Source organism: Rhinatrema bivittatum, chromosome 9, assembly GCF_901001135.1.
Source record: "Rhinatrema bivittatum chromosome 9, aRhiBiv1.1, whole genome shotgun sequence".
NCBI classification, from domain to species: Eukaryota; Metazoa; Chordata; class Amphibia; order Gymnophiona; family Rhinatrematidae; genus Rhinatrema; species Rhinatrema bivittatum.
Window position 1 is genome coordinate 10,405,552 of NC_042623.1, and position 24,009 is coordinate 10,429,560.

The 24,009-nt window shown below is 45.6% G+C and overlaps 1 protein-coding gene across 1 annotated transcript; it reads left to right on the top strand.

Annotated features, from left to right (window-relative positions):
• Window positions 1–3,633: 3,633 nt before the first annotated feature.
• On the top strand, window positions 3,634–23,042 carry UCMA (upper zone of growth plate and cartilage matrix associated). Its single transcript, XM_029616580.1, has 5 exons — window positions 3,634–3,799; window positions 3,983–4,048; window positions 5,667–5,759; window positions 13,517–13,615; window positions 22,486–23,042. The coding sequence occupies exons 1-5, from the start codon at window positions 3,742–3,744 to the stop codon at window positions 22,581–22,583; spliced, it is 414 nt and encodes a 137-aa protein (XP_029472440.1). The 5' UTR covers window positions 3,634–3,741; the 3' UTR covers window positions 22,584–23,042.
• Window positions 23,043–24,009: the final 967 nt, after the last annotated feature.

A 24,009-nucleotide genomic window follows, 5' to 3' on the forward strand; every position in this document is an offset into this window, starting at 1 on the left:
CCCCCCCCCCCCGCCCTCACCCTGTCATTTCCCTTCCAACCCTTAACACCACCCCATCAATCCTGTGTAGATTTACGCACCCCGAAGAACTAACTGTTGTTTGATCTCCTACTTGGTTACTTGTCAAGTCAAGTTTATAAGCTACTTATTGTTTTCACTATATTAACACTATGTTTAGCCTATTCTTCATTGCTCTCTTGTCTCCAATTGCAACACCCTGTTTTTTGTAGCTTCCTCCTACTCGTTTGGTTACCCCTGTTATGCTGTAAACCGGTACGATAAGATATTTATCTTGAGCATCGGTATATTAAAAGTTTCTAAATTAAACAAATACATAAATAAATAAATAAAAGCCTGTGTGAAAAGCCACGTTTTTAGTTTTTGCTTGAAGTTTTTTGGGCACAATTCCTGGCATAGATCTGCAGGCATTGAATTCCATAAGATGGGACCAGCTAAGGAGAGCGCTCATGCTTTTGAAGTTGTGAGGTTGGTGAGTTTGGGAGAGGGAGTACGTATGGTGGCAAGGTATTGGTTTCTGGTCGGTCTCTGGAGGAGAAGTGGAATTGCAGTGAGTCTTTAAACCAGTTCATGTCGGGGTTGTGTAGTGCCTTATGTATGATAGAAAGTGTCTTGTATTGTATGCGGGAAGTGATTGGTAGCCAGTGTAGTTCTTTTAAGACAGGTGTAATGTGTTCATTGCTGCGTGTATTGGTGAGGATTCGAGATGGGCATAGGATAGGATGGGATAGGGTGAAATGAGATAGGGTAGGATGGGATGGCAGAGGGTGAGATATGATGGGGTAGGATGAGTTGGAATAGGGAGAGATTAGATGGGGTAAGATGGGATGAGCTGAGGTGAGAAAGGGTAGGATGAGATGGGATAGGGTAGGAAGAGATGAGGTGAAATGAGATGGAGTAGGATGGGATGAGATGAGATCAGGATAGGATGGGATAGGGATTAGATGAGATAGGCATAGGATAGGGATGAGATAAGGTGAGAACAGATGGGGTAGGATGGGATGGGATATGGTGAGATGAGATGTGGTAGGATGAGATAGAGATGAGAAGGGATAGGTTCAGAAGGGATGAAGTGGGATGGGATAGAGATGAGATGGGATAGGATAGGATAGAGATGAGATGGGAATAGGATGAAATAAGCTGAGGTGAGAGAGTAGGATGAGATAGGGAGAGATGGGATAGGGTAGGAAGGGATGAGGTGAGATGGCATGGGATAGGCTGAGATGAGATGGGGGTAGGATGGAATAGGATGAGATGAGATGGTGTAGGATGGAATGGGATAGAGATGAGATGGGATAGGATAGGATAGGATATGATGGGATGAGATAGCATAGGGTGAGATGAAATGGGGTAGGATGGGATAGGAATGAGATGGGATGGGATAGAGTAGGATGGGTTGAAGTGAAAAAAGATGAGATGTGATAGAATGATAGAATGAGATGAAATGAGATGGGTAGGATGGGATAGGAAGAAATGGGGTAGGAAAGGGATGGGACACACAGCTTCCACTCCCCCCCCCCAAACAGGAAGATCAGTGGGCCATATAACCCAAAGATAGCAGGAAGCCCTCTGCCCAGTGGTGGAGTTCATCTCATCACACCCGATAACAGGAGACCATGATGTGTGTGAGCTTGTATGTATGTGTAAATGAGTGACAGTCTGTGTGTGTCTGAGAGCCTATTTGGGTGCATGTGTGTGGGTCTGTGTGAGATCCTATGTGTCTGCATGTGTGTTTGTGTCTGTGTGAACGGCTGTGTGTGTGGATGGGTGAGAATGGGAGCTTGAATGTATGTATGTGGGTGAGAATGGGAGCCTGGGTGTACATCTCTGTGTGCATAAGAATGGGAGCCGGGGAGGGGGGGGGGGGAGAGAGTGAGAGCTTGTGTGTGTGTGTGTAGAGAATGTGGGCTTGTAGGGTGGGGGGGGGAGAGCATATGAAAGTGAGAGCTTGTGTGTGTGAGGGAGACTGTTAGAGAAAGTGTGTGTGTGAATGTGAGGGAGGAAGGGAAGAAGACAGTAGGAGAAGAGAAACCTAAAAGGGAATTAGGAAATGAGTTACAAGGGAAAAATGGGAAAAAGGGACCAGGACAAATTTATTAGAAAAATACAAAGATCAGACAACAATGGTAAAAAAAAAAATATATATATATATATATATACTTTGAGAATTTAGCAATTGGAATATGCCATCTTTGGGAATGTGCATTCCTTATATTTGTGTATTTTGCTCTTTTTTCACTATTCCACTGTTCAGAGACTTTAGTTTCTCAGGCTTTCTAGTCTGGTTTTGTCTGCATCTTTTTGTTTCTAATTTGTAGTCTCTTATTTCTATATTAGGTAAGGGTCGGTCTCTGTTTTGTCTGTGTTTGACTGAAGTGCAGTATTTCTGCTCGCATGTAGTTTCTCTGTAGTAGTCCAGCTTGTTTTGTTACTCCAGTAGGTGATGTATTAATGTTCTAGGTGTAGTATTTGCATTGCTGCTTTTTCATAAGGTTGCTGTTATTTGAATCCTGAGAGTCCGTGCTGTGTCTTTATGGTATGGAAAGGTTCTAGATGATTCTTTTTGCAGGAGTTTGTGTTACTTCACAAAATGTTTAGCAATGGAGGGATACTTTTTGCTGAGGTGACACCAGAATTTGAATATTTTTTTCATATTAGTTATAATGTGAGTTGTCCTAGCTCTGCTCTGCACCTGTTCTGATGATTAATGCTATTTTATTGTAGTTATCATGATTTCTGGCTTTCTGCAAAGAGGATTCATGAAAGAATACATACATTTTTGTTTTATTACATGATTGATTGGATCTGTTTGTTTCCTTTGCTTTTTACATGACATACTTGTGCATTTATAAACTGCAATAAATATAAAATAAATTAATACAGATTAATATGCGATTTTAATGCTGGTAAGTGCTTGGAATAATTGTAAAATGTTTTAAAGTTTCACGCATGATGCATAATGGCTGTTGCAAACTACTTAGGAAGCCATTGTAGGGTGCAGTACATGGCATTATTTATCAATAAGAATGCAATTAGTAGGTCTCAGACCTGCGTACCTACAGCCCACTCAAAAAGTCAATTCTGGCTAGGCCAGTGCTGGGAAGGAGCTGAAAGTCAGTCGAGGGCATAAAACCTTTCCTGATCTAAGGGAGCTCAGGGTAGCAGCAGAAAATGACCAACCAGCTGTGGCACATTGCAAGGATCTGTCCCAGCTGGCAGCCATGGCAGCCTGAATGTTTGTAAGATATCCACGTCTGACTTTTACATTCCCTGATCCATTACGTCCTGGCACCGCCCTTATCCCACCGCAATACCCCTCCAGCTGTGCCACCACCTCTGCACCTCCCATTCACCAATACCCCTCCAGCTGTGCCACCACCTCTGCACCTCCCATTCCCCAATACCCCTCCAGCTGTGCCACCACCTCTGCACCTCCCATTCACCAATACCCCTCCAGTTCTGCCCCCTTCCCCGATAACCTTTCCAGCTGTGCCCCTCCCCGTTCCCTATAATCTTCCAGTTGTGCCCTCCTCCTCCATCGGTGCTGCCCCCGTTCCTCCCATGTAATAATAACCCTCCAGCTGTGCCCTCCTCCTCTCCCTCCAGCTGTGCTGCCACCTCTGTCCCTCCCATTCACCAATAAACCTCCAGCTGTGTCCTTCTCCCCCTCTCTCCGCCACATGAGAACTTTGTGAAAGCTGCTGCCTGCGCCCTGCCAAAAGGATGAGCTGCAAAGAGATGGTCCTTCTCTCCGGCCTGGCCACCATCCTGCTCCTGACCAGTAAGTAAGAGCTAACTGGATCCCAGTGCTGGGGAAGTCTCCCCTCTGCAAGGCTGCAGTAAGAGCAGAAGAAAGAAAACCCCTGGAAAGTGGAGAGAGAGAAGCAGCTGTGGACGGGGGAGGGGGCTGGGAGGGCGGGGGTCCCCTGTCTCACCGGTGTCTGTGCTCTCCCCCACTCTCCAGTGCTGCAGGATGGAGACGCCGCTGCCTTAGGATCCGGGAAAGCTTCTGCAGAAGGGAAGAAGCCAAGTAAGTGAAAGAAAGCAGCGCAGGCTCCCTCCTTCAGGACATCCCCCCTCCCCTGCACAGGGAATCAGGGCTGCTGCCTCCGATCGCTCCCTCTCTGCCTCCCTGCACAGGGAGTCAGGGCTGCTGCCTCCAATCGCTCCCTCTCTGCCTCCCCTGCACAGGGACAGGGTTGCTCCCTCTGTGCCTCCCTGCACAGGGACAGGGCTGCTGCCTCTGTGCCTCCCCTGCACAGGGAGTCAGGGCTGCTGCCTCCGATCGCTCCCTCTCTGCCTCCCCTGCACAGGGAGTCAGGGCTGCTGCTTCTGATCGGCTCCCTCTGTGCCTCCCCTGCACAGGGAGTCAGGGCTGCTGCCTCTGATCGGCTCCCTCTGTGCTTCCCTTGCACAGGGAGTCAGGGCTGCTGCCTCTGATCGGCTCCCTCTGTGCTTCCCTTGCACAGGGAGTCAGGGCTGCTGCCTCTGATCGGCTCCCTCTGTGCCTCCCCTGCACAGCGAGTCAGGGCTGCTGCCTCTGATCGGCTCTCTCTGTGCTTCCCTTGCACAGGGAGTCAGGGCTGCTGCCTCTGATCGGCTCCCTCTGTGCCTCCCCTGCACAGCGAGTCAGGGCTGCTGCCTCTGATCGGCTCCCTTTGTGCTTCCCTTGCACAGGGAGTCAGGGCTGCTGGCTCTGATCTGCTCCTCTGTGCCTCCACTGCACAGGGAGTCAGGGCTGCTGCCTCTGATCGGCTCCCTCTGTGCCTCTCCTGCACAGGGACAGGGCTGCTGCCTGATCGGCTCCCTCTGTGCCTCCCCTGCACAGGGAGTCAGGGCTGCTGCCTCCGATCGGCTCCCTCTCTCCTTCCCCTGCACAGGGAGTCGGGGCTGCTGCCTCCGATCCGCTCCCTCTGTGCCTCCCCTGCACAGGGAGTCAGGGCTGCTGCCTCCGATCCGCTCCCTCTGTGCCTCCCCTGCACAGGGACAGGGCTGCTGCCTCTGATCAGCTCCCTTTGTGCTTCCCCTGCACAGGGAGTCGGGGCTGCTGCCTCCGATCCTCTCCCTCTGTGCCTCCCCTGCACAGGGAGTCAGGGCTGCTGCCTCCGATCCGCTCCCTCTGTGCCTCCCCTGCACAGGGAGTCAGGGCTGCTGCCTCCGATCCGCTCCCTCTGTGCCTCCCCTGCACAGGGAGTCAGGGCTGCTGCCTCCGATCCTCTCCCTCTGTGCCTCCCCTGCACAGGGAGTCAGGGCTGCTGCCTCCGATCCGCTCCCTCTGTGCCTCCCCTGCACAGGGAGTCAGGGCTGCTGCCTCCGATCCGCTCCCTCTGTGCCTCCCCTGCACAGGGACAGGGCTGCTGCCTCTGATCAGCTCCCTTTGTGCTTCCCCTGCACAGGGAGTCGGGGCTGCTGCCTCCGATCCTCTCCCTCTGTGCCTCCCCTGCACAGGGAGTCAGGGCTGCTGCCTCTGATCAGCTCCCTTTGTGCTTCCCCTGCACAGGGAGTCAGGGCTGCTGCCTCTGATCGGCTCCTCTGTGCCCCCCTGCACAGGGACAGGGCTGCTGCCTCTGATCTGCTCCCTCTGTGCCTCCACTGCACAGGGAGTCAGGGCTGCTGCCTCTGATCAGTTTCTCTCATCTTCCTCCTAGATCCCAAGAATATTTTCATGAAAGAATCGGATGCCTCCAACTTTTTGAAGAGACGCAGCAAGAGGTCGCCCAGGTCTTGGTACGAGATCAATGGTGAGAGCTGACAGGAAGGATGTGGGGCTCAGCTCCCCTGTCCCTGAGAGGTTCCTGAACCCTTCCCCCCATGTATTAGAGGTATTACAGGATGCTCTGATATCCAATTAATTACAGGATGCTCTGACATCCAATTAATTAACAGGCATCATTAACTTAGGTGAGAAGGAAATACATTTTTCATTTCTATTTATTCGTATCACGTTATATTTATTCTACCTGCCTTTATCTTCCTTCCAGCTTGTCTTTAAGCCTCCAAGTTTTTTCCATTCCTTGTTGATTGTAACTTTGACTTATTCCTTTTTCCTTTGTTATCTATTATTAACCAGAATTGTTACCTTAGTTTTCCCTTGTTAAAATGTAAACCGATCCGATATGGTTATCTACCATGAAGGTCGGTATAAAAAACTGTTAAATAAATAAATAAATAAATTAACATACAAATGAGATGCACTGAGGGAGGGGGAGGAGAGAGGGGGGATGTGGGGCAGACCTTTAGGTGCCTGACGGGTATTGATGGTGCATGGCAATCGTCCTTTTTCAGTGGAGGGAAACGGGGTCATGGTGTGAAGCTCTGGGTAATCAACTCGGGACCAACATCAGAGTCCCTGGGGGGACAGGGACATTGCTGGACTTCAGGGTGCAAACACAGAGGATTCAAGGTGGCTGCAAGATAGAAGAGAAGAAAAGGGAAACTCATACTGACTGGGGTGACTATAGAGAGCAACAATTACTCTAAGAATAGAAACTTAGAAATGACCGCAGAAAAGGACCAATGGTGCATCCAGTCTGCCCAGCAAGCTTCCCATGGTGGTATCTGCCATGCCGTACAGGTTATTCCCATGTATCACCAGGTGCTGCTTGACGGGCTTTGCTTGTGAGCTTGGCTGTAGAAGCAGTCCTGGGTTTGCTCATTAATGTCTGCACATCAGTATCCCAGACTGTAAAAAAAAAGTCAGGGCTGGTGTGGGTTGTTCCTGAATCCAAATTTCTCTTTCCTTTTAGTCCTCACCCCTCTCCTTTGAAGCAGAGATCAATGTTGCAGTTGCATCAAACACATCAAGGCTGATTGGTTAATGGTGGTAATCCCATGCCTCCTGTTAAGGGCAGTAACCACTACACTGTGCTGGTTACCCCCCTGCTAATCAATTCCACAGATGGTAAAAGTCAGAGCCCTGGTTGGTTGTTGTCTAAATTGAATTCCCCTTTTCCCCTGCCTTTGAAGCAGAGAGCAGTCTTGATACTACATCAAAAGTATCAAGATTTATTTGGTTAAGGGTAGTAACCGCTGCACCACCAAGTTACCCCCATGCACGCTTATCTTATTTCTGTCTTCTAACATTTAGAGAGCCACAGTGTTTATTCCATGCCCCATGCACTTTTGAATTCTTTGGCTGTTTTCTTCTTCACCACCTCCTCCAGGAGGGCATTTCAAGCATCCATTTCCTGACGGTGGTTCTGAGACAACCCCCTGGAGTTTCATTTCATGATCCCTAGTTCTGTTGTTTTCTTTCCAATGGAAAAGTTTTGAAGTCCATACATCGTTGAAATCTTTCAGGTATCTGAAGGTCTGTATCACGTCTCCCCTGCACCTCCTCTCTTCCAGGGAATACATATTCAGATCCTTCAGCCTTTCCTCATAGGTCTTCTGATTCAGACCCCACACCATTTTCATCGCCCTTCTCTGTACCGTCTCCATCCTTTTTATTTATTTGTTTGTTTGTTTGTTTGTTTGTTTTTATATAACGGTGTTTGATTTACATATCACATCGGTTTACAAATAGTTTGAAAGGTGCAGGAAGGAAGTCCATTCCTTTTGTCAGGTACAGTAAAAGATTAGAGAAATGTAGTAGGATGTTATAGCAGCAACATGGGTAAAGACAGTGCCAGTAGTGGAAACCATTGGCATCAATGGAGGAGTAGATAGCATAAATAATAATAGTGTAACAAAAGGAATAGATAGTATAGATAGTATAAATAGTAATATAATAGCAATGATTAGCATTAGAGTAACATTAGAGCATTAGAGAAGGCATAAATAGTAATATAATAGCAATAGTTAGCATTAGAGTAACATAGTAGCAATAATTATCATTAGGTATATTTTGTATCAAAGACGGTATTAGGGGGCTTGTCTTGAAGGGGTTGCTTTGAGAGCAGGGTTAGGGTCTGGTTTAGGGTTGGTTCGTGATTGATGTTGGAAAAACTTTGCGGAATAACCATGTTTCAAGGTTTTTCTTGAAAGACTGGGTGGACGGATCTGTTCTTAGTTCTATGGGGAGTTTGTTCCATAGGATGGGGCCGGCAAAAGAAAATGTTCGTTCCCTTGTTGATATCCATTGAGAGGCTTTAGGGGGCGGCGTTTGTAGGAGGCCGGAGTTTGAGGAGTGAAGATTCCATGTGGGAATATGGATGAGAAGGGGGGTGGGCAGCCAGTTGTTGTGGAGGATTTTGTGGATGATGGTTAGAGTTTTGTAATGAATTCTCTGAGGGATTGGAAGCCAGTATAGGTCATTGAGGATGGGTGTGATGTGGTCTGATTTTTTGCTGTTTGTGAGTGCTCTGGCCGCAGCATTTTAGAGTAGGTGAATGGGTTTGAAGGTGGAGGCTGGGAGATCTAGTAGTAGGGCATTGCAGTAGTCAAGTTTAGAGAAGAGAAGGACCTGTAGCACTGTTCGGAAGTCCTGAGGGTATAGCAGTGGCTTGAGCTTTCTTAGGATTTGGAGTTTGTAAAATCCGTCTTTTAGCAGGTTGTTGATGTGTTTCTTGAAGTTCAGTTGGTTGTCGAGCATGATGCCAAGGTTTTTGACTATAGAGAGTGTTTGGTTTGTAAGATCTTGTGAGGAGGGGGCAGTAGAGGATGGTAGGTGGGGGGTTTGCTGGATATGTGTAAGATTTCAGTTTTTGCGTGGTTGAGGGTAAGAGATAGTTGTGATAGTAGGTGCTTTAATGAGGAAAGGTGTGTGTTCCAATGCTCTAAGGTGTGATCGATGGAGTCTTTGATTGGGAGTAAGATTTGTACATCATCAGCGTATATGTAATGCAAGAGACCTGCTTCGTTGAGGAGTTTGCATAGTGGGGTCATATAGATGTTGAACAAAGTGGAGGTTAGGGAAGAGCCTTGTGGAACTCTGTGGGGGAGGGGGATTGGCTTGGATTCGGTGTCATTGAATACAGGCTCCAGAACTGACCACAATACTCCAGGTGAGGCCTCACCAAGGACCTGTACAAGGGGATTATCACCTCCTTTTTCTTCCTGGTTATTCCTCTCTCTATGCAGCCCAGCATTTTTCTGGCTTTAGCTATCACCTTGTCACATTGTTTCACAATCTTCAGATCGCCAGACACTATCACCCCAAGATCCCTCTCTTGCTCTGTGCACATCAGTCTTTCACCCCCCATCACATACAGCTCTTTTGGATTACTGCACCCCAGATGAATGACTCTGCTCTTCTTGGCATTGAATTCCAGCTAACAAAACAAAACACGGGGAAAAGGAACAGTGTTTATGAATAGACTCTTGTCCGGTATCTTTAAGAATTCAGCAACCAGACATCAGAGTATTCATAATAAGTTAAGTTGGTGACATGAGCCTTCCTAGCAATAGGCGGTTCTATAAAGATTCTGGATACATGATATCTAGCCATTTAAAGACATTGTTAAGGCCTGTGGTTATGAAGGAGAGTTCATATAAGTGGATTCAATAAGACTCAGTATGTTATGAATATATACACAATGCAATAGCCACATCAGCACTAAGCTCACGCATAAAATTTAAAAGCAAAAACGGATATATTAATATTAAGGTACTTCCCTTTGGACATTACCCATAAAGATACTGGACAAGAGTCTATTCATAAAGATTGTCCCTTTTCCCTGTGTTTTGTTTTGTTTGTTAATTTAAAAAAGGGGGAATAGCTTTCTGAGGTTGTATTTTTTTTTATTGAATTCCAGCTGCCAAATCTTCGACCACTATTTCAGCTTTCTTAAATCTCTTTTCATTCTCTCTACTCCTTGCAGATCTTAGTGCCATCCACAAATGGACATATTTTACCTTCTATCCCTTTTGCAATATCGCTCAAAATGTTATTGAACAGAACTGGTCCCAACACCAATCCCTGTGGCATGCCGCTTAACATGACTTTCTCTTCAGAGTAAATTCTATTTATCATTACACACTATCTCCTATTGATCAACCAGTTTGTAATCCACTCCACCACCTTGGTGCTCACTCCCAAGCCTCTCATTCTATTCACAAGGCTCCTATGCGGGACAGTATCAAAAGCTTGCTGAAATCCAAGTAGATCACATCAAGCACACTTCCTCCATCCAATTCTCTAATCATCCAATCAAAAAAAAATCAGATTTGTCTGATAGGACCTTCCCCTGATGAATTCATGCTGCTTCGGGTCCAGCAACTCACCAAATTGTAGATAGTTAATTATCCTTTCCTTCAGCAGTGTCTCCATTAATTTTTCCACCATTGATGAGAGGCAAACCGGCCTGTAGTTTCCAGCCTCCTCTCTGCTACAACTCTTATGAAGCAGGACCACCACCGCTCTTCTCCAATCTCATGTTACCACTCCTGTTTCCAGGGATCTATTGAAAAAGTCCTTCGGCAGACCTGCCAGTACATCTCTCCAACCCTTTGACCTTGTTCACTTTCAGATTGCCTAAATCTTCCCATACATTCTGTTCCGTAAATGGAGTTTCATCTACCTCATTCCCATCTATGATCTTGTCAACGAGCAATGGTCCATCTCCAGGGTCTTCTTTAGTGAACACCAAACTGAAGTATTTGTTTAACAGTTCTGGCATTTCTTTATCTCTCTTCACACATTGTTCCTTGTCATCTTTCAGTTTCACTATACCACTATGGACCTTCCTTCTTTCTCTAATATATCTGAAAAATGTTTTGTCACCTCACTTTACCTCTTTGGCATGAGGAATCCAAGATGACCACACGCTAGGGAACTAGCTCCGTTGACTCCCTCTTACCTGCATTTTGAAGTTGTATCTTCTTACCTTTTTCGCTTATTCTTTCATGGGCAAGAAGAAGGGCAAAGCAAGAGTGAAACTTCTATGCCAGTTGGCCCGATGGATAAATATCTTCTCCGGAGCTGAGATCTTTCTTCAGACCTTGTAGAGCAATCTTTGGACAGTTTGCCGAGCAAAGGTTTGTCAGCGGCAGTCCCAGACTTTGAGCTATCTTTGACTCCAGGACCGAGCTCCTCCTCAACCTGGGCCCCCCCATGGTCATTATGGTCATTGTTGAAGAAAGTGTGTTGTCTTCGATGTGACCGGATGACATCTTAATGCCAGCTGTAGCGGCATCAGGAAATGCCCAAATGACGGAGTTGAGCCATGGGGAATCTGGCTGGTGTGTGCAAGGGGCTGAATGTTTGCCTGCTCCCTTTTCTTCTTCAACCTCTATGGAAGGGGTTATCTCTAAAGAGGTAATGCTTACACCTATGGTTAAACCTCCTAATATTACTTTGGATATAATTTGGGAAGCCATAACAACATTTTCCATTCAAGTTGCTCAATTTGTCTCACAACAACAAGACTTGTTTAATACTTTTCAAGCTTCACAATCTCAACTATTGGAAATTTCTTTGCGAGTTGACTCTTGGGAAACTAAGGAGATAGTTTAACAAAAAATTGTTGAAGTTGTTTCTTCTGGTCATTTGTATATAGAAAACAAGATAGAAAATCTTGGAAATGTCATTCGTCGTCGGAACATTAAGATTATTAATTTTCCAAAGAAAAAACTGGTCTCTCCTGAAGAGATGTTAAGTAAATATTTTTTGGAAAATTTAAAAGTTATAGAGAGCTTGCTTCCCCTAATATCTAAAGCTTATTATTTTCCGGTTAATTGTAAGGATATTCAAGCAAGAGAAGATCCTGCTGTTCCACTTGAATCATCACATCTCTCACCATTTCTTGAAAATTCTGCAGATGAAGAAGTTGTCTGTTCTACCTAGCTTGTTACGTTTGCTTTAAATTACAACCGAGACTTTATTTGAAGTTGTTTCTTCGTAAGATATCCCCCTTTTAGGGTTTAAAATTCATACGTTTCCAGTTGTAGCTAAATTGACCCAATTTAAGAGGAAACGTTTTCTATTAATGCGTGCAGCTGTTTTAAACTGGGGGGCTTTGTTTTGGCCATATTTCCTCTGTAAGTATGTTGTTAAATTTCAGGAAGTTAAATATGATTTTTGACCCCTCCCAACTAAATGTTTTCCTCAATGATAGAAGGAGGCAGGGTCTTGTGCTCTCAGCAGCTAATCAATAGTCCCCGTGACGCAAGGTGTTCAATAATTTGAAGATTTCTCCCTTATCGTTTGGTGTTTTCTGCTTATGGGAAAATATATTTCTTCTCGTATTTCTGTGCTGGATTCCCCACATTTGTGGTCTAAGAAAGTATTAGAGATCTTATATTTCCTCAAAGTTTATTTCCTATTTACATTTGATCTCTATGCCAAGTTTTCGTTTAATTGGTCAATATGTAAAAATTGCGTAAATAAAGATATAAAATAAAGAAAATATAAAGGAAGAGAGAATTCATAGGGGCAGATTTTTAAAAAGTACGCCGGATTTTAAAAGATATGCGCATAGCCTCCCCCTACCTAATCCACCCCCCCAGCCCTATCTAAATCCCCCACCTACCTTTATTCCAAAAGTTAGGCCATGTTCCGGTCTGGGGGCTGGTCCGGAGGCCGCGGCCACGCCCCCAGGCCGGAACCATGCCCACGGCCCTGCCCCAGAACGCTCCCTGATGACACGCTGGCCACAACACGCCCCCCCACCCCAGGAAAGCCCCGGGACTTACGCGCGTCCTGGGGCTTGCGCGCACCGCCGAGCCTATTCAACATAGGCTCGGCACACGCAGGGGAGCTTGGGGCAGGTTTTCGGGGGGTACGCACGTACCCCTTTGAAAATCTGCCCCATAGTGTCTCCTAAAAAGCAGGCAGTCTGTACGATCACAGGCAGGTCAATGCCGCAGTGCTGCTCAGGATCATCAAAAGAACAGCTTAGTTGAGAACCTGACCCTGCTCCTTCACTGGGTCTTAGCACAGTTTACTCTCTCTTTGGGGCAATACAATATTTCTTCTGCATTCAATAAATGGTAAACCTCACTGTTCCATGTCTTCCCCCGGGAATCCCCTTTTTGTCTTGTAGATATGGGTGGGATGTCTGCCTGGGGTCAGAAATATTCCCCTTCAGCCCACCTACCCAGTTGTGGCAGCTCCAGCACAGCAGCCCCTCCTAGCAGGGGTGGTGGTGGCACTAGCACAGTGCTCCCTTCTTTGGCAGTATTGTCATTCCTCTGGGCAAAACTCTAGCTGATTTTTGACACCCCCCCAAATTTTGGCACTCTAGGCAATTTACCAGTTTGCCTAATTTAGGGCTTCCCAAACCTATCCTGGGGACCCTACAGCCAGTCAGATTTTCGGGATATAGAAGATAAATATGCTTGAGATAAATCTGCATACCATGGAGACTCAGTCTATGCAAATTTATCTCCTGCATATTCAGTGTGGATATCCTGAAAACTCAACTGACTGTGGGGGGGTCCCTGAGCCAGGTTTGGGAAGCAGTACCAGGTCTTCCTGGGCTTCTGATAAGAGCCAGCACCACATGATACCGTTGTACACCAAACCCGTAGGTTTCTCTGTAGTTTCCGAGAGTTTAATCTCCTCTCTGGCTTGCTGAAATCTTTCCAATGTTAACCCCCATGGAAAACTTTCTTCCAGCTGAAAACCGGCAGAGACAAGCCGCAGATGAGCGCAGACGGGAGTATTATGAGGAGCAGAGAAACGAATATGAGAACAATGCAGAGGAAGATCAAGACGGTAAGGAAGAGAGGAGGTGGTGCAAAGAAGCCAGGAGGAGCTCAGGTAGCGGCTTGTACAGCACCGCACAACTGCACAAGAACTGGGGCGGAGTGAAGGGCACCAGGAACGGGGCAGGGAACTCATTTTTACGCTCCAGCTTCTTGCTCAGTTTTACTTACACAGAATGCTATCCAAAAAGAACAGGACTATTTGAAAACAAAAATGAGATTTTCTAAATCCTGAGTATTACTGCTTTCACCCACATGCACAATGCAATCGCAGCAGTATTTAATCCAAGGGCTGGGAACTGCCTCCCCATTCCTTACATGCTGAGGACAGTTTTGCAAGTCTTTACTCAGGTAAACTGTATGAAGAATTTCCACCCTCCAGCCACAGTGGTTTTAGCTGGATTGAGCAGGCCTGGCGCAACAGCATGTGCATACCGTGCATTTGCATGGGGTAACACACCCAGGGGGAGTGATGGCAGGAAAGGCCTTAGGGCTGCCAGTGGGGCCCAACCCATAGGCAGACGAAGAGGAGAGACTGTGTGGCTGCTGGTGGCCAAAGAGGAAAAGCCGTATGACTTACCTGTGTGGGTGTATGTATGAAAGAGGAATCCTGCCTGCCTGCCTTGGGTGTGTGTATGAGAGGAAGCTTGCCTGCCTGTGAGTGTGTGAATGGTGGCCTGCCTGCATATGTGTGTGTAAGAATGGGATCCAGCCTGGAATAGATGTGTGTGAGAATGGGAGCCTACATGGGATATGTGTGTGTGTGTGTGTGTGTGTGAGAATGGGAACCTGCCTGGGATGTGTGTGTGAGAATGGGGGGCCTGCCTGACATATGTGTGTATATGTGTTTGTGAGAATGGGAGCCTAACTGGGATGTGTGTGTGTGTGTAAATGGGGGCCTGTCTAGTTTGTGTGTGTTTGTGTGAAAGAGGACACCTTCCCCTGTGTGTGTGTTTGTGTGAAAGAGAAATCCAGCCTGTAGGTGAGTGTGTAAGAAAGGAAGCCTGCCTCCCTATGTGTGTATGTATGTGTGTCAGTGGGAGCCTGCCTGGGATGTGTGTGTGTTTGAGTGTTTTGAGAATGGAAGCCTGCCTCTGTGTGTGTTTGTATGTGTGTGAGAGAGGAAGCCTGCCTGCCGTGTGCATATGAATGGAAGCCAGTCTGGAATATTTTATTTTTTATTTAATATGTTTTGTATACCTCATTCGGTTTCGCCATAATGGTTTACATTAATCAAAATAGGTCGGAAAAAGTAACAACAGGATTTCAATAGAGAGTATAATAGTAGAAAAAGTTAGGTAACAATGGTAGCATCAACAGGAATGAAAAGGAAGTTATATATTGGAAAACTTCTTAAGTGGTGTCTCGTGGGTTGCGTGGTTGTGTTCAGAGTTCATGGGTGGACAAGCTAGTATCTCAGTTTTCTTGATGTTGTATTATGTGGGAGTTTGTTGTTGGTGGTGGTTGAGTGCGTCTGAGTAGGCTCTGGTGAAAAGCCAGGTTTTTAACTTTTTTAAAAAGATTTTGGTGTTTGGTTGAATTCTTAGATTGAAAGGTAAAGAGCTCCATAGTGAAGGGCTGGCGATGGATATAGCTCTCTCACGTGTTGATAGCAGATGCGTGGCTTTTACGTGAGGGATTTTGAGGAGGCCTTTATTCGTTGAGCGGAGGCTCCTTTTCGGAGCATGAAGTTCAATGTGTTTGGTTAGCCAGTAGTTTTGTTGTCCTGTGATTATTTTGTGGAGGATTGTTAAAACTTTGTAGTCTATTCTGTATTTTATTGAGAGCTAGTGTAAAGAGATGAGGGTTGAGGCTCTTGTTTCTTAGTTCCTGTAAGAATTCTGGTGGCTGCGTTCTGCAATATTTGGAGAGGACGGATGGTAGAAAGAGGTAGGCCAAGGAGTAGGGTATTGCAGTAGTCTAAGTTTGAAAATAAAAGACGTTGCAGGACAGTTCTGAAATCATTCTGTGTGAGGAAAGGCTTAAGACGTCTGAGTGTCAGTAATTTGTGATAACCTTCTTTATTTTTATTTATGTGGGTTTTGAATGATAATTCTTTGTCTATGGTGATTCCAAGGTTTCTAGCATGATCAACAGGAGAGATTATTGTTTTTGGGTTTTCAGTTTTGGGTGGTTGACTTTTTTGTCAATGATGATTAGTTCGGTTTTCTCAATGTTTATTATGAGTTTTAGGGTGGAAAGACATTGTTTGATTTCTGTGAGATAGATGATTATTTTCTCATAGGTTTCTTCAAGAGTATTCTGTATTGGAACCAGTATTTGAACGTCATCAGCGTATAGGAAATGAGTCAGGCCTAGGCGATTTAGTGTGTGACAGATTGGTAGGAGATAGATGTTAAAAAGTGTAGCTGACAGGGCAGATCCTTGTGGGACTCCTGTATTTAGGTTCACTTTATTTGATAGTAGTTTGTTATATATTATTTGGAAACTTCTTTGAGATAAATAGGAGGTGAACCAATTTAGTATAGTGCCTGTTACCCCCTATTTCGGATAGTCTGTCGAGTAAGATGGAATGGTTGACTGTGTTAAAGGTGGCTGACAAGTCCAGGAGTAATAAAATGTAACTTAGTCCTTTGTCGAATCCTTGAAGAATTGTGTCATTTAGTGACAGGAGTAATGTATATATGTGTGTGTCAATGAGAGCCTGCCTGGCATGTGTGTGTGTGTGTTTGTGAGAATGGGAGCCTGCCTGGGATATGTGTGTGTGTGTGTTTGTGTGTATGTTAGAATGGGAGCCTGCTTGGGTTGTGTGTGTGTATAAATGGGGATTTGCGTGGGTTGTGGGTGTGCTTGTGTGAAAGAGGAAGCCTGTGTGTGTGTGCTTGTGTGAAAGAGGAAGCCTGTGTGTGTGTGCTTGTGTGAAAGAGGAAGCCTGCCTGCAAATGTGTGTAAGAGAGTAAGCTTGCCTATGAGTATGTGTGAATGGGAGCTAGTCTGGGATATATGTCTGTGTATGTGTGAATAGGAGCCTGTCTGGGATAGGTGTGTGTGTGAAAGAGGAAGCCTGCCTATGTGTGTGTGTTTGTGAGAAAGAGAAAGCCTGCCTGTAGGTTTGTGCATAAGAGAAGAAACCTGTCTCCCTATGTGTGTGTATGAATGGGAGCCAGCCTAGGATATATGTATGTGTGTGTGTGAGAATGGGAGCCTGCCTAAGATATGTGTGATTGTGAGAATGGGAGCCTGCTGAAGATGTGTGTGTATATTTGTGAAAATTGAAACTTGCCTCTGTGTGTGTGTCTGTGAGAGGAAGCCTGCCTGCCTGCCTATGTGTACATATGAATGGGAGCCTGCCTGGGATATGTGGGTGTGAATGGGATTGTGCCTAGGATATGTTTTTGTGTGCCTGGGTTGTGTGTGTGTGTTTGTGAGAATGCTGCTTGCCTGGGATATGTGTGTGTATGTTTGTGAGAATGCTGCCTGTCTGGGATGTGTGTGTGTATGTTTGTGAGAATGCTGCCTGTCTGGGATGTGTGTGTATGTTTGTGAGAATGGGAGCCTGCCTGGGATGTGTGTGTGTGTGTGTGTGTGTGTATGAGCCTTCCCCTCCTCTCCCCCATTAATCCGTGACGATCTTGGGGCATCTGGAAATAAAATGTTCCCAGGTATGGAGATTTTTTTTTATCCTTGTTTTAATTATTGCTTGGTGTTTGATTGCTGTTTTGAAATATTTTATTGGTGTTTGGGAAATTTTGGATATTCTATTCATTAACTGGTTTGAAATGCTATTTTTATGAATATGACTTTACTATTATGATTAATGTTTTATATTTCTTGATTTTATTGTTTAATGTTTTATGAAGAATGATAATGTTTCTGTTTTTCCATTGTTGCTCTATATATAGAGGTTGGCTTGTCATGGGTTCCAGTTCAGTTTTTCCCTGCACGTTCTATTTATTCTTTCTGGTCTCTTTATTCTGTATTTGGTCAGGGTCTATCTGTATTCTGCGTATGTGACAGATATGGTAGTTTTCTGGCAAGTAACTTCTGTGTAGGGATCTCTAGCAGCCTGGCTTGTTCTATTTTCCCAATAGGAGGTGTATTGGTGTTATAGGGCCTGGTGTAATATGTGCATTGTTGCCTTTTCATAGATAAGGTTGTTACTGTTTGGGTACTGGCAGTTCGGGTTGCTTTGGTATGGACGTTTTACTATATTGTAATGATAATTCCATTTATTCATGGCTTTCTAAGGACCAAGCCCACACCCAACACACATTACAAAAAGTCTAAATCCATAGGAGTTGCAAGAGTCTTTTTTGTTTTCTGGCTGGTACCACAGCAGTGCATGTAAATACAATACGCACATTGTAAGTGATATTTTTGCTTCAGAAGAGTACTTTTGAATGTTATAAATGCCTAATTTAATTGTGAAGGGTGGTTGTAGAGGGTGTGTGTGGGGGGACAGGCATTGTGCAAGGCTGTAAAGTTTGCCTAGGGTACCTAATACCCTTTCACTGACCATAGATTCCCCGGGGGGGGGGGGGGGGGAGTGGGCCTCGGGTGCCACTTATTAAAAATATAGATTGCTAGAGGGAGCTGGGCTTTATTTATTTATTTTTTACAGGCCCAGGGGGCGCAGCACAGGGCACTGACCCTGGGATCAAGAGAAGCTCCGGGCAGAATCAGAAAGCAGGGCCAGAGATGGAATTTCCAATTCACCACCCATTACTTTCTGTCCAGGGAAGGCACCCACTGTGGGCAGTTTCTCTGAGATGGCTGTGGGAAGATGGCTCCATATTACCTCTGATTTGCTGCACCTTGTCAACATGCTGAAAACCACAGCACGTGCAATCAGGCGCTTTACCTCGGTCGGCCAGCCAGGGTGCCATTTGTGGCTTTCTTGTTTTATAAAGCAACTGAAGGCTTGGTTAGAGCAGAGCCACTTGGTTTTTCCTGATGCAAACGTCCACAAAATGGGGGCACTTCAGAGCGGCTCCAGTAAGCTTGGGAGAGGGACAGTGCAAAGGTTACACAGCACTAAGAGGTGTTACGTGAAGCAGGACATGATGGACTTACTGATGATCTGACCATTCTAACGCCTGAATAACCACCCCCTGCCCCCAAAAACAAAAACAAATACATTATGTAATCATTATAGCATAACGACTGCACACCGGTCGGAGCTGGACTGTTACCGTTTTTATAATGCGCGATCCAGCAAAGCTCGTGGCCCCTGATCAGTGAATGCTAATTATTCTGAGCTGAGAATGATGTCACAACATTTAGCAAATTCTTGCAACGCAGAACAAAATACAAGAGGGGATAGGAGGCAGCGTCCTACAGTAGATTGGGAAGTGGCTAAAATACATGAAACAGAGAGTGGGACTAAATGGTCAGTTTTTCTGAATGGTATGGAGTACCATAGCGACCTGCGCTGTTTAGCATATTCATCAATGATCTGGGAAAGGGGACCACGAGTAAGGTGATCAGATTTACAGGTGACGCAAAATGATTTAACGTTGTTAAAAGAGAAGTGGATTGCGCAGAACTGCAGCAGGACCTTGTGAGACTTGCGCAGAACTGCAGCAGGACCTTGTGAGACTCATCTGAGTGGAAAAGTGCAACGTGATGCACACAGGGAAAAATAACCCCAGCTACAGGCACACGATGCTGGGCTCCGTAAGGGGAGTCACCACCCAGGAAAAGGACCTCACGGGCACTGTGTACAATGTGCTGAAATCCTCTGCTCGCTATGCAGCTGTGGTAAAAAAAAAAAAAAAAAAAGCAAACAATGTTAAGAATGACCTGAAAAGGAATGGAGAATAAAACAGAAAATATTTTGTCTCTATTGCTCCATGGAGTGATTGCACTGAGTACTGTGTGCAGTTCTGATCACCAAATCTAAAACAAAAAAAAAATAATTGTGGACAAAGAGAGGTGCATAGGAGGGTGATAAAAACAATAAAGGGGATGGAACATTTCTCCTGTGCTGAGAGGCTACACAGGCTTGGGGAAGAGACAGCTGGAGAGGGGATATGATAGAAGGATATAAAATCATGAGTGAGGTGGAACAGGTAAATAAAGGACTGTCATTTACCCTTTCAAATAATACTAAAATGAAAGCACACACCATGAAATTAACAAGCAGCAGTACCTTTTTTTCACTCAATGCACTATCAAGCTGTGGAATCTTTTGCCGGAAGACGCGATCAAGGCCATTAGCATAGCGGGCTTTAAAAGAGGCTTGGACAAGTTACTAGACGAAAAGCTACTCAGACTGTAACAACCCTACCTATGAAACGTCAACCCTGCAAATTATTATACCAGGCACTAAGATCAATACATCTGCTATTAGGAAAACAGAACAAGCCAAGCGGTTATAGAAACTACACCCTAGCAGAATACTTCACCTCAGCCACCCACGCAGAGCACAGACAGATACAAAAATTCCCTGCTCTCCATGCCCAGGAAATTTAGATTGTCAAGGACTAGTCTGGAATAGGTGTGCACACAAACTTTCTCCTCCCTCTCATATATGCACACTCTCTAACACACATATTCTCACACAAACTCCCTTATAGTCTCTCTTATACACATGCTCACTGGCTTACATGCTGTCACACACACACGTTCACTGACTCTCTCTTGGTCACTCACTGGCTTAAATATTCCTCTTGCTCACACATATGCTCATTGGCTCATTCACTTGCACACATGCTGTGGAAACCACAGCAAGCCAGTGGAACAATGAAAAAACAGAATCAACCTCACTCTTCACAAAACATCGAGCAATAAAATAAAGAGATATAAAACATCATACATAATATTAAAATCATACTAATAAAAAGAATAAATGTCAAAACAGCCAACAAACATCCAATAATTAAAAAACTCACATAAATGATTTTTATTTCCCAAACACCAAATTTTTCAAAACAGCAGACATAAAACAACACTCAAAAATTTAAATTTAATAGGATTAAAAATCTCCAGCTTTCCATATCTGGGATCTTTTTATTTTGTCACCCTCAGATTGTTGTGGATTGGTGGGTGGGGGGCCGCACACACTATCTTCTCTCCTCACCACTCACACATATACTGTTACATACACAGGCTCTCTCACTCACATATAATGCTGTAGCATACACAGGCTCTCTTGTTCTCACACACACACAGGCTCTGACTCACATATATGCTGTCTCATACACAGGCTCTGACTCACATATATGCTGTTGCATACACAGGCTCTCTTGTTCTCACACACACACACAGGCTCTGACTCACATATATGCTGTAGCATACACAGGCTCTCTTGTTCTCACACACACACAGGCTCTGACACATATATGCTGTCACATACACAGGCTCTCTTGCTCTCTCTCACACACACACAGGCTCTCTCACTCTCTAATACACACAAAGACTCAAACATATGCAGGCTTTTTCGCTATCTCACACACACACACACACAGGCTCTCTTGTTCTCTCTCATACACACAAACTCACACTTTCAGGTCTCCCCTTTCTTCTGGTTCCTGTCTTAGGCCACTGCAGAATGGTCTTGCTGTTTTTCACTGATGGGCAGTAGGAAGATGCCATTGCTACTGGCAGCACTGCAGCTGTACTGCTCCGGGGGAGGGTACGGTCTGCCTAGCCCTGCAGGCCTCTCTTCAGGCTGCAGCAGGATGGGCTCTGCTGTGGCCCCACCAAGCCTTTCTTTGGGCCACAACAGCCTCTCTCCTTTTCTTTGGCTATGGGCCAGGAATCTGAGGCAAGAAACTGTGACCAGAGTGACCGGCCCAGCAGGGAATGCCCAGTCCCCCAATCTGCCCCTGCTTGTGACCTAGACTGGAAACCGTCACAGAGACGGGTGCAGAGCTTGATGGACCTTGCTCTGATATAACAGGGCAATTCTTAGCTCTGTTTTTGTTTTTACAATTTATCCATACTATGAAGTTTTAACTGCTGGGTAAATTTGTTGAGATAGATAGCAGCCTGTGACCGTGCGTTAAACTCCTCTCAGGTGGACACATCCTGCACCATTGGCTGATTGGATGGTGCATGACGTGCCCATCAGAAGAAAGCAGAACTAGTGCCATCCTGCTGGGATTTCAGTGCACAGGGAATTTCCCCCACTACACCAAGTGGAAGAGTCGGTCTTGCTCTACTGGATTCACAGCCCCAGTGAAGCAGAGAGCCAACACCTGTAGCAATTTGGCTTGGATGATGGCCCCTTGGTACTTGACTGAGGCCGCCATATCTGAGGCAGAGCAGAGTCATCCACTGCAACCCTGTTAATAAATTCTTCCATCAGTGAGAAATAACTTCATTTTCATTTCCTGATGCCCTCTCTCATTTAATCATTTGATATGAACAAGTTTTCAATGCAAAGTGATCCACGGTGAAGGAAATGTCACAGCTAGATTAAACATAAGTGCCATGCGGGGACAGAGCTATGGTCCAGCATGCTGTCTCCGACCCTGGCCAGTCTGGGTCAGGTGGAGGAGGAAAGTCCAGACCATGTTGCTCACTCCCTGAAGCAAGAGTTGGAGCCACCCCAGTCTGCTCGGCTAATAATGGGCAATGAACACCTCCAAACCTTTTAAAACTCAGCTAGCCTTCATCATAGTTTCTGGCAACAGCTTCCATAGTTTAATTGTGCTTTGCCTACAATATACTTCCTTAAGTTTGTTATAAATCTGCTTTCAGGTCAGTGGTTCCCAAACGCATCCTCTGCAAACGCCAGCCATTCAGGTTGTCAGGATGCCCACAATGCTCGCTCTCCATGCTGCGCAAACGTACTTCATCCTGCAAACGCAGCCGGCTGGGGGGGGGGGGGGGGGGGGGTGTCTCCGAGACCACTGCTCATCCCATGAGTTTTGCAGCTGTTAATTCCCTGCTTCTCTGCTCTTATCCCCACAGAACAGCAGGAGAGAAGCCGGGAGCAGATGGAGCAGTGGCGGCAGTGGCATTACAACAACCTTTATCCATCCTACCATTACAATCGCTACAACTACTAAAGCGCCAGGAAGAAAAGAGAATCTCAACGGGGGGAAAAAAAGGCCTTGCTTTGTGGAAGGATGGCCCAGGAAGGAAAACCTGTTGGCTGGATCTGGAATCCCCCACTGCAGCACCAGATCCGGTCACAGCCACCGTAGCAATGCCCTTCTCTTCTCCAGCAGCCTCGCTGAGCAGCTGCTTTACTTTCTCTTGGCTATTTTTTTTGGGGGGTAGCAAAAGTTGGACTTGATTTAATCTTGTATAACCAAGACAGCAGCCGTCACAGCTTTGTCTATTTAGCATCTGCTTCCTCGGTGGAGGTAAATACCTTACCTGTTTCTAAAGGGATTATGGAGTTAGGGAAAAGCCCGTCAGTATTTGACCAGCATAAAGTGTACAAAAAGTTTTTACGTTGAAATGGTATTAACACTGATTTTTAGCATGCACTTCTGACTTTTTGTCTACTTCCTCCATAACTTTTTATAGAAACATAGAAACATAGAAATGACGGCAGAAGAAGACCAAATGGCCCATCCAGTCTGCCCAGCAAGCTTCCCTCATTTCTTCTCCCATACTTATCTGTTTCTCTTAGCTCTTGGTTCTAATTCCCTTCCACCCCCGCCATTAATGTAGAGAGCGGTGGAGGAGCTGCATCCAAGTGAAATATCTAGCTTGATTAGTTAGAGGTAGTAGGAGTAGTAACCGCCGCAATAAGCAAGCTACACCCATGCTTATTTGTTTTTACCCAGACTATGTTATTAGCCCTTATTGGTTGTTTATCTTCTCCCCTGCCGTTGAAGCAGGGAGCTATGCTGGATATGCGTGAGGTATCAGTTTTTTTCTTCTCCCCTGCCGTTGAAGCAGAGAGCTATGCTGGATATGCATCGAAAGTGAAGTATCAGGCACATTTGGTTTGGGGTAGTAACCGCCGTGACAAGCCAGCTACTCCCCGCTTTGTGAGTGTGAATCCTTTTTTCTTCTCCCCTGCCGTTGAAGTTATGCTGGATATGCGTGAAGTATCAGTTTTTCTTTTCCCCTGCCGTTGAAGCAGAGAGCTATGCTGGAAATTCGTGATGTATCAGTCTTTCTCCGATGCCGTTGAAGTAGAGAGCCATGCTGGATATGCGTCGAGAGTGAAGTATCAGGTACATTTGGTTTGGGGTAGTAACCGCCGTAACAAGCCAGCTACTCCCCACTTTGTGAGTGCGAACCCTTTTTTCTTCTCCCCTGCCGTTTAAGCAGAGAGCTCTGCTGGATGTGTGAAGTAACAGTTTTTCTTTTCCCCTGCTGTTGAAGCAGAGAACTATGCTGGATATGCATTGAAAGTGAAGTATAAGAATGGAGTGATCAAGCTAGTTGAAAGGCATCAGGAATAGAGGAAGGTGGAGGTAGTAATTTGGATATTTGGTTTGGGGTAGTAACCGCCGTAACAAGCCAGCTACTCCC

Bases quoted from the DNA above. Each gene is read 5' to 3' on its own strand.
- UCMA (XM_029616580.1), top strand. From the start codon at position 3,742: ATGAGCTGCAAAGAGATGGTCCTTCTCTCCGGCCTGGCCACCATCCTG. The intron at 5,760-13,516 runs GTGAGAGCTGAC...ACTTTCTTCCAG, and splicing joins GTCTTGGTACGAGATCAATG to CTGAAAACCGGCAGAGACAA. The intron at 13,616-22,485 runs GTAAGGAAGAGA...TTATCCCCACAG, and splicing joins TGCAGAGGAAGATCAAGACG to AACAGCAGGAGAGAAGCCGG.